At 48.4% G+C, this 10,329-nt stretch overlaps 1 protein-coding gene across 3 annotated transcripts; it reads left to right on the top strand.

The window, feature by feature from the left end:
• The first annotated feature begins 439 nt into the window (after nt 1-439).
• Nucleotides 440-4,231, top strand: LOC121574251. 3 transcript variants are annotated; one of them, XM_045222732.1, is made up of 15 exons: nt 440-535; nt 1,315-1,361; nt 1,576-1,688; nt 1,790-1,861; nt 1,953-2,036; nt 2,162-2,308; nt 2,398-2,478; nt 2,586-2,735; nt 2,861-2,910; nt 3,022-3,091; nt 3,192-3,278; nt 3,375-3,473; nt 3,598-3,677; nt 3,768-3,872; nt 4,053-4,231. In XM_045222732.1, the coding sequence occupies exons 1-13, from the start codon at nt 477-479 to the stop codon at nt 3,649-3,651; spliced, it is 1,113 nt and encodes a 370-aa protein (XP_045078667.1). In that variant the 5' UTR covers nt 440-476; the 3' UTR covers nt 3,652-3,677; nt 3,768-3,872; nt 4,053-4,231. The 3 variants fall into 3 exon arrangements, with proteins under 3 accessions (XP_045078667.1, XP_045078666.1, XP_045078668.1); XM_045222731.1 differs by lacking the exon at nt 440-535 and having other exon boundaries at nt 1,071-1,361; XM_045222733.1 differs by lacking the exons at nt 440-535; nt 3,192-3,278 and having other exon boundaries at nt 1,078-1,361.
• The last annotated feature ends 6,098 nt before the right edge of the window (nt 4,232-10,329 follow it).

Genomic DNA, 10,329 nt, shown 5'->3' with positions numbered 1-10,329 from the left:
GGTTTTCCACTTTAATTTTGAGGGTGACTCCAAATCCAGACCTCCATGGGTTGATACATTTGATTTCCATTGATAATTTTTGTGTGATTTTGTTGTCAGCACATTCAACTATGTAAAGAAAAAAGTATTTAATAAGATTATTTCATTCATTCAGATCTAGGATGTGTTATTTTAGTGTTCCCTTTATTTTTTTGAGCAGTGTATTTTAATTGACTGATTTCCTTATATGAACTGTAACTCAGTAAAATCTTTGAAATTGTTGCGTTTATATTTTTGCCAGATTATTGCTATCAACTGCTGGTTGCAAGGTATATTACCCCGTTTGTATCTTTTGGAACAATGGTAGTCAAGTTTATAAAAATGATGTAGAATAGATGGGCTACCACAGGTGTCACAGGCATCCACAGGTCTTGACCACCATATTGCGATGCTTCTTTAGGATCACATTGTTGTTGTCGTCGTAGAAGAGTACGGAGATGGGACTGAGCTTGGTGGGTGCGCAGCACGCTTTGGGAACCTCGTCCGGCTTCAGAAGGTGAACCTGCCATGAAAAAAGGTCAATCAGACTAATTCATATATGCACTTTTATATAATCAATGATACTATCCTGTTTATAAAAGAGATATGGATTATTATTATGCAGATACTTCAGTGCTCTCCTACCTCAGTGGGCTGTGGCTTTGCCCCCCTTGTCTGAATTTGGTCAATATATTTTAAACCGGGTTGTCTGTGCTCCACAATACTTTATTATCCACTGAGCCAAAGCCAGACTTTCAGAAGTTCAACAACAACAACTTCCATGAAACATGCTAAAACATTTCAATGGGCCATTGACCTAGCTAGTGACTTAAAAAGAACATTTGGTATTTTTGTTTTATATTATACAACAACATAGGAAATCCTCTGGTGACAAAATAGGGTCAATAGAATTAGAATGATGACTAGGAATGGAATTTTTATAGAATTAGAATGGTAAGCATAGAGTTCCAAACTCATTTCTATGGCAACACAGCTGTCAATTTTGTAAACAACAATTTTCAAAAATATGTGTTGCCAAGAGACATCTAACCGATAGAACATCTCGGCGTTCTATTGAACGTTTTCTGTTCGAAAACAACAACAACTTCAGTTTGCTGTTCAACAACAACAAACTTGACTGATTTTTGAGACCTGAGACTGAAAGATCGACTGGAAAATGCCTGGGTGCTTTTCAAAATTGGTGGAGAGAGTGCGTGGATGTCGGCGGTCTACTGCGTCGACAGGTTGTTCAAATTCATTTGTGGGTTGTTTTTGTTGTCTTTTTCCGTTTTGCAGGGTTCGCAATCGTCGGGAGGTGGACAGCGACATCGACTTCGAAGAGGGTATGTTGAGTTTAAACTTCTTATTTGACCACATTTAACAATATAAATGTAATTTGTGAAATGTTGTGTATTTCTGTAATCCATACTTGCAAGCTAACGTTAACTTTAGTAACTTTTGCTAAGAGATGCACTTTTGAACTAGTAGTACTAGTTAGCTCGATACGTTTTACATCCTAACATTTGTTTGTTTGTATTCCAATGTTCCTAATTTTAGAATCAACTGCCCTGGATGAGGTCCAGTTGGTTGTGCCATTGGATGATGTGCCGGATGTACCACTGCTGCCAGCCATCCTTGAGGAGGTGCCAGATGTGCCGACTATCCTTGAGGTACAATTTTCAGAAAGTTTTATGTTTGAAAAGTATCCCAGATATTCAATTTGTGTCACTTTGACATTCTAAAAATCTTTGTTGTCTGCTTTCTGCTTTAGGAGGCCACTGGTAATTGGCAGTTGATACCGATTAGGTTTAGCTCCCTGTACTGTGGGCCTGTTGTGATCAGGGTAAGAGACCCACACACACAGTCACATCACTGTTGCAATGTTTGCTGTTTCTAACCTGAATGTATTGTAATGTCAACCCCCTCTTGTGCAGAACAATGCCGGTCTGGTGGCTAAAGCTTGGAGAACTTTCCAGTTCATCAGCCCCATTATCACCTATATGCGTGGGGGATCCCAGGTATGTGACTTTGTCACTACCTAATCCTAATCTACATCGTCAGTGTCATGTGATCTTGATGGAAATATGTTACAGCGATGGCTGATGTTGTTTTGTTGATGTTGTCTTGTTGTTTCACTCCACAGCAGGTGGTGGTGAGGATGCACCATGTGAGTAGGGTTCGAGGCCTGGAGACTCAACTGGTGTGGGCCATCTCCAAGGAGACACACAGACTTAGTCCAGAGGGCATCCCCTACTGTGCCACCAAGGTGCAGTCCATCTCTTGGATCCAGGTAAGATGTAAATACTACTGAATTAGTATTAGATTAGGCTTTTCTTCACTTATTCCGTTTGGCCTTAACATGTCGTTTCTCTCTGTCAGTATGTGGCTGGCAGGGTGACCCAGTATGCGTCTCACGTCCGCCACGAGACGTCTGTGGCCGTGACGCATGGCTGCTACCAGGTAAATAAACAATTTCCTATGTATATAGAATAGAAATGACAGGGCATTTTCCATTAGATATGGTCTGTTTTCTATTAACGTGTGTTGTGTGTGTGTGTTTTGAGCAGCAAACTGATGTCTCGGTGGTGTACGCCACTCTCCACATGGGGCTGGATGGGCTGCTCTCCTCCTCGGCGTGGTCGGAGGCTGCCTCCGTCTCTACGCCCACCACTCAGCAGTTCACTGAGCCAGAGCCTGATGGCCACAACTGCTATGAGGTCAGATGTTACACACACACATACACATACTATTGACTAGTAGCATTAAGATCCTTCGATTGACCCATTGTTTGTCATGTCATTACATTGGTCACTGATGTTGAATAATTGTTCTGTTATTGTAGGGCTGGGAGGAGGACCTGCTGCCTGAGGAGAGGGAGGTTCCTCTGCTAAAGTGAGTCCCTCTAAATGTGTGTGTGTAGTCTGAGCTTGTCAGATGCTGAAGGATAGTGGTCACAATGCTGTTATCCCCCATTGACATGCTCCATTCCCCTCTCTTCCACAGCCTCTACCTTACCACCAAGAGAGTGGAGGACATCGGCCTGAGGCTCGTCTCCCTGCGCCAGGCCTTTACTGTGAGTGGACCCACTTTTCTTTGACTCTCTGTGTCTTCCTGTTCTGTCTGTCTCCTAGAGGAAGATGGGTGTCTCACCCTAACTCTTCCCTCTTCTCTAGACCCTGCTCGGTTCCACCCTGAGCAGGAACCATCTGTTTGTGGCGGGAAAGGTCCTACTGGGCGCACTGGTTCAGGTCCACCAGATGGTAGCTCACTAACTCATTGTCCTTCAAGGGAAAGAGAGCGTCCTCGGTGGGAAATGTGTTCTGTGCACTAACATCACTGCTCTTTGCTTTTGATAGGACGAGGCCGAATTCATCCGTGCCTATAACGACTTTGTGGACTACCTGAGTGACCCCTCCAAGCAGATTGACATTGAGAGGGAGCTGGCTGAGGCAAAGGTGAGTTAATTAACTCTTTCAAGTCTCACTTTGAGTTCTTCCACATGCATGTCTTTTATACGGCACAGTAGCTGATCTATTTGAAATCATTCCTATTTTCTCCAAACGTGTTTTCTTGTCCTAGATCCATCATGTTAACCTGATAGATGTCCTTTTGAGCTGGTGCTGTTTGGGATGATGACAGCTCAGAAATCCCTGATGGTGGTAAGTAGCATCTCACTGGTAAATGTTTAGATGTCTGTCTATTAGCAATTTCACTTCAATTCCTCTACTCTCCTCCTCTGTTTACTTTAGCAACCTGGTGGGTTCATGGAGCGTCTGTACGCTCTCCTGTACTCCTTCCTGCCCACTGTTGCCAGCATTGAGCCAAAGGCTGAGAGATACCTGTTGCTGCTCAATGTACGAGTCAAGAGTTTTCTTCCTGTTTTCTTCCTTATTACTAGTTTACTTCCTCTTTACTCGTTCCTGGTTAACAGGGTTTCAATGCCGTTTAGGGGGAGTAACTCTCATTGTCTCTCTCCTATTGATAAGCTAGTAGCTCAGAGCCATTTTCTATGTGTTGTGTGGTGTTCCCTTCAGGGCGGGCTGATGGCTCTGCTAGATGACATGTTTGGGCAGCAGCTGGCCTGGTACTTTAACCGAGAGTCTCTGGTCACTGAGCTCTCCAGCCTCCTGGAGTACCACCTCGAGTACCTCATGGCCAGCATGTAGTCCTACTGCAGAGACCTGAAGGGCCACACTTCTCTTCTCCTCTCTCTCTCTCTTCTCTCTCTCTCTCTCTCTCTCTCTCTCTTCTCCCTTCTCTCTCTCTCTCTCTCTCTCTGGAATTGAGGACTTGAAGTGCTTCGTTGAACCCTGATTAGTTAACACCTATTAAACACTAGACACTAGTGGACTACATTACTTTGCACTGAATTTTACATTTTCAAATAAAATAAATGGTAGTTCAAAAGCATTTGTCTCTGTCTTTTCATTTATTTGATTATTTCATCACTATTTCCTATTCCTGGAGTTGTTATGAGGCTAATATTACATTATTACATGAACAATTATGCTTTATTCTTTGCATATGGAAATAAAAACCAACTTTAAGTTGATTTACATGTACTACAGGCCCACGCTTTATGGCATTGTACTGTGATGTGTGATACTGTACTGTTTAAAAACATGTAGGCCTACATACACTGAGTGTACAAAACATTATGAACACCTTGCTAATATTGAGTTGCACCCCCTGTTGCTCAGAACCGCCTCCATTTGTCGGGGCATGGACTCTACAAGGTGTCGAAAGCGTTCCAATGGGATTCTGGCCCATGTTGACTCCAAGCCAGTGGTGCGCGTCGCCAGCCCGGTCCGGCCTGTTCCTGCTCCCCGCACCCAAGCCAGTGGTGCGCGTGTCGTCAGCCCGGTCCGGCCCGTTCCTGCTCCCCGCACCAAGCCTGTGGTGCGCGTCACCAGCCCGGTCCGGCCTGTTCCTGCTCCCCGCACCAAGCCAGTGGTGCGCGTCGCCAGCCCGGTTCGGCCTTTTCCTGCTCCCCGCACCAAGCCAGTGGTGCGCTGCGTCGTCAGCCCGGTCCGCCCGTTCCTGCTCCCCGCACCAAGCCAGTGAGTGCGCGCTGTCAGCCCGGCCCGTTCCACCCCACACCAAGCCAGTGGTGCGCTGCTGCCAGTCCGGCACGGTCCGTGCCTGTTCCACCTGTGCCTGGTCCGGCACCGGTCAGCTGCTCCACGCCGGAGCCAGAGCAATCCGCTCCACCGGTGTTCAGTCCAGCTCCGGTCAGCAGGGCCAGACCACGAGGGCGAGAGAGAAAGTGGTGGTCACGCCCGGAGCCGGATCCGCCTCCGAGGCGGAATGCCCACCCGGCCCCTCCCCTGTGGTGTTTGGTTGGCGCGGTCGCAGTCCGCGCCTTTGAGGGGGGGGTACTGTCACGCCCTGGCTCTGGGGACCCCTTAATGTTGAGCCAGGGTGTTAGCTCCTATGTTTAATTGTTCCTTGTTTTCTGTCTAGATTGTTTAGATCTATGTTGGCCAGGGTGGTTCCCGATCAGAGGCAGCTGTTGCTCGTTGTCTCTGATTGGGAACCATACTTAGGCAGCCTGTTTTGCACAGTTGATTGTGGGATCTTATAATAATATAATAATAATATGCCATTTAGCAGACGCTTTTATCCAAAGCGACTTACAGTCATGTGTGCATACATTTTTACGTATGGGTGGTCCCGGGGATCGAACCCACTACCCTGGCGTTACAAGCGCCATGCTCTACCAAATGAGCTACAGAGGACCACTTGTTCTGTATAGGTTTGTGTTGGTGAACCTTTAGACTTCATGTATCGTTTTGTTGTTGGTGTAAAGTACTCATTAAAAGATGTACGCCTATCACGCTGCGCCTTGGTCTGCCTCTTACAACGGTCGTGACACATAGGATATCAACAGTGACAACGGTTGGCAGTTATTTAAGTGATAGTTTGACTGTCAAATCCATGAATTGGTGTGTGGCCAACGACTTTTATAGAGAGACCGCCTCAAATGTTCTGTGCCATTTCATTAAATTCTGTGCCATTTCTAAGTCCTTCACATCCCAGTGTGTGTGACAAAATCATCCATACAAGGCCAAAGATATTGATCTGTTTTAAGCAATCAATCTTCTCTTCTCTGTCATCAAGGCAAAGGATGGCTACTTTGAAGAATCTCAAATATAAAATATATGTTGATTTGTTTAACACTTTTTTGGTTACTACATGATTCCATATGTGTTATTTCATAGTTTTGATGTCTTCACTATTATTCTACTATGTAGAAAATTGTAAAAATTAAGAAAAACCCTGGAATGAGTAGGTGTGTCCAAACTTTTGACTGTTACTGTACATACAGTATATCTATATTGCATAGTTATAACCCTTAACTAATACTGTTTACATGTGTGCATATCTTTGTCTTATAGAACCACAACAATAAGATTCCAAGTTATTCGGATTACCACATTCATATAAACATCTTCAAATACAAACAGCTGTGTCTGCATGTGTGCGTGTGGTGGTGACCAAGTGTTTAGTATGGGCCTCAACATCATGTTCTAACCGGACAGCACTATAGTGCGCAGAACCAAACCAATCAGTTATAAGTATATAGCGGGTGAGGGCATACTAGCCAGCTGTTTTACGTGGTCTTTCTAGCTGGATTTAGTGACTAACAGTATTTTACATGGTCTGTCATTTCTTTAGCGACCAATAGTTTTTACAGTCATTGTGATAACTATAAACTTTTATACTAACATCACCAATCTGAGGTAAAATGGATGTGTAATTCCACTACATTTTATGGGGTGAAAATGCAGGCTTGTAGTAACACAAACTGTCCACAGTCCACATTCGGGAAATTAGCAGAATATACAATAATTTACTATGCCAAAATAATTCAACATGTCAATTTAAGATGACAGTATACAGTATGTTGCCCACTGTCAGAGGTGCTGATGTCTAAGTGGAGGTGGAGTCAGGCGCAGGACACAGAAGCTTAGTCCAAACAGACTTTACTAGTCAGGAAAAAGGACAATACAAAATAAAGGGCCTCAAACGACGGAGGCGCGTGATACGCAGACAGTGCGTAAAACACTAAATATAAGATATGCGCAAACAGTGCGTCAATACTCTTGAAAAAGAGAATGCAAAAACCAACAACCCCAACGGACAGGTGTACAATTACACACAAATAACTACAAACAAAACGAGAAACTTATAGGAGACATAATGAACACTAAATGGAAACAGGTGTACAAAGAAGACAAAACCAAACAAACATCGATAACATTCAACGGTGGCAGCTAGTACTCCGGGGACGACGAACGCCGAAGCCTGCCCGAGCAAGGAGGAGGAGCAGCCTCGGCAGAATTCGTGACAGTACCCCCCCCCTTGACGCGCGGCTCCAGCCGTGCGCCGACCCCGGCCACGGGGACGACCAGGAGGACGCGGAGCAGGGCGCGTGGGATGACCACGGTGGAACTCAGTCAGGAGGGATGGATCTAAGATGTCCCTCCTAGGCACCCAGCACCGTTCCTCCGGGCCGTACCCCTCCCACTCCACGAGATATTGGAGACCCCCATCCGACGCCTCGAATCCAAGATGGACCGAACTGTGTACGCCCGGAGCCCCTCGATGTCCAGTGGGGGCGGAGGAGTCTCTCTTATCTCACAGTCCTGGAGTGGACCAGCTACCACCGGCCTGAGAAGAGACACATGGAATGAGGGGTTAATGTGATAATCAATAGGCAGTTGTAACCTGTAACACACCTCGTTCAATCTCCTCAGGACTTTAAATGGCCCCACAAACCGCCGACCCAGCTTCCGGCAGGGCAGGCGGAGGGGCAGGTTTCGAGTCGAGAGCCAGACTCGATCTCCAGGTGCGTACACCGGACCCTCACTGCGGTGGAGATCGGCGCTCGCCTTTTGTCGACAGATGGCCCGCTGCAGATGGACGTGTGCAGCGTTCCACGTCTCCTCCGAGTGCCGCACCCACTCATCCACCGCAGGAGCCTCGATCTGGCTCTGATGCCATGGTGCCAGAACCGGCTGATACCCTAACACACACTGGAAAGGGGTTAGGTTGGTGGAGGAGTGGCGGAGAGAGTTCTGTGCCATCTCTGCCCAGGAGATATACCTCGCCCACTCCTCCGGCCGGCCCTGGCAATAAGATCTCAGAAACCTACCCACATCCTGGTTCACTCTTTCTACCTGCCCATTGCTCTCTGGGTGGTACCCCGAGGTAAGGCTCACCGAGACCCCCAAGCGTTCCATGAACGCCCTCCAGACTCTGGAGGTGAACTGGGGACCTCGATCAGACACTATATCCTCGGGCACCCCGTAGTGCCGAAAGACGTGGGTGAACAGTGCCTCAGCGGTCTGTAGGGCAGTAGGGAGACCCGGCATTGGGAGGAGACGACAGGCCTTAGAGAACCGATCCACAACGACCAGTATAGTAGTATTCCCCTGAGAGGGGGGAAGGTCTGTAACGAAGTCCACCGAGAGGTGAGACCATGGCCGTTGTGGAACGGGCAGGGGTTGTAACTTCCCCCTGGGCAGGTGTCTAGGCGCCTTACACTGGGCGCACACCGAGCAGGAGGAGACATAAACCCTCACATCCCTAGCTAACGTTGGCCACCAGTACTTAGCGCTAAGGCAGTGCACTGTCCGGCCAATACCTGGATGTCCAGAGGAGGGGGACGTATGAGCCCAATAAATCAGACGATCACGAACTTCCAGCGGAACGTACGTCCGACCCACAGGACACTCTGGGGGACTAGGGTTGGTACGCGACGCCCGCTCGATTTCCGCATCGACCACCCACACCACCGGTGCCACCAGACAAGACTCCGGCAGGATGGGAGTGGGCTCAATGGACCTCTCCTCTGTGTCATACCGCCGGGACAGGGCGTCTGCCTTACCGTTCTGGGACCCAGGGATGTACGTTATTTTAAATATGAACCGGGTTAGAAACATGTTCAACCGAGCCTGACGAGGGTTCAATCTCCTAGCTGCCCGGATGTACTCCAGGTTACGGTGGTCAGTCAAAATGAGAAAAGGGTGTTGAGCCCCCTCAAGCCAATGCCTCCACACCTTTAGGGCTTGAACCACGGCTAACAGCTCCCTGTCCCCTACGTCATAATTTCGCTCCGCTGGGCTGAGCTTCTTGGAATAAAAAGCACAGGGGCGGAGTTTAGGTGGCGTGCCAGACCGTTGCGACAGTACGGCCCCAATACCGGCCTCTGACGCGTCCACCTCTACCTGGAATGGTAAAGTGGGGTCCGGATGCGCCAGCACCGGAGCCGAAGTGAACAGGTCCTTCAGTTTACCAAATGCCCTGTCCGCCTCAGCTGACCACTGCAAACGCACCGGGCCCCCCTTCAGCAGGGAAGTTATGGGAGCTGCCACCTGTCCAAAACCCCGGATAAACCTCCGGTAGTAATTGGCAAAACCCAAAAACTGCTGCACCTCTTTAACCGTGGTTGGGGTTTGCCAATTACGCACGGCTGACACACGGTGGAAATTATAGGCAATTAGCAAGACACCCCCAATAAAGGACTGGTTTTGCAGGTGGTGACCACAGACCACTTCTCAGTTCCTATGCTTCCTGGCTGATGTTTTGGTCACTTTTGAATGCTGGCGGTGCTTTCACTCTAGTGGTAGCATGAGACGGAGTTTACAACCCACACAAGTGGCTCAGGTAGTGCAGCTCATCCAGGATGGCACATCAATGCGAGCTGTGGCAAGAAGGTTTGCTGTGTCTGTCAGCGTAGTGTCCAGAGCATGGAGGCGCTACCAGGAGACAGGCCAGGACATCAGGAGACGTGGAGGAGGCCGTAGGCGGGCAACAACCCAGCAGCAGGACTGCTACCTCCGCCTTTGTGCAAGGAGGAGCAGGAGGAGCACTGCCAGAGCCCTGCAAAATGACCTCCAGCAGGCCACAAATGTGCATGTGTCTGCTCAAACGGTCAGAAACAGACTCCATGAGGGTGGTATGAGGGCCCGACGTCCACAGGTGGGGGTTGTGCTTACAGCCCAACACCGTGCAGGATGTTTGGCATTTGCCAGAGAACACCAAGATTGGCAAATTTGCCACTGGCGCCCTGTGCTCTTCACAGATGAAAGCAGGTTCACACTGAGCACATGTGACAGACGTGACAGAGTCTGGAGACGCCGTGGAGAACGTTCTGCTGCCAGCATCATCCTCCAGCATGACCGGTTTGGCGGTGGGTCAGTCGTGGTGTGGGGTGGCATTTCTTTGGGGGGCCGCACTGCCCTCCATGTGCTCGCCAGAGGTAGCCTGACTGCCATTAGGTACCGAGATGAGATCCTCAGACCC

The sequence above is a fragment of the Coregonus clupeaformis genome, chromosome 9 (genome assembly GCF_020615455.1).
Source record: "Coregonus clupeaformis isolate EN_2021a chromosome 9, ASM2061545v1, whole genome shotgun sequence".
NCBI lineage: Eukaryota > Metazoa > Chordata > Actinopteri > Salmoniformes > Salmonidae > Coregonus > Coregonus clupeaformis.
The sequence above is the reverse complement of the archived record's forward strand: the minus strand, read 5'-3'. Positions and strand labels throughout refer to the sequence as shown.

Coding starts and splice junctions, on each gene's coding strand:
- LOC121574251 (XM_045222731.1), top strand. CDS start 1,196: ATGCCTGGGTGCTTTTCAAAATTGGTGGAGAGAGTGCGTGGATGTCGG. Junction 2,736..2,860: donor ATGGCCACAACTGCTATGAG/GTCAGATGTTAC, acceptor CTGTTATTGTAG/GGCTGGGAGGAGGACCTGCT. Junction 3,092..3,191: donor CCCTGCGCCAGGCCTTTACT/GTGAGTGGACCC, acceptor CCTCTTCTCTAG/ACCCTGCTCGGTTCCACCCT.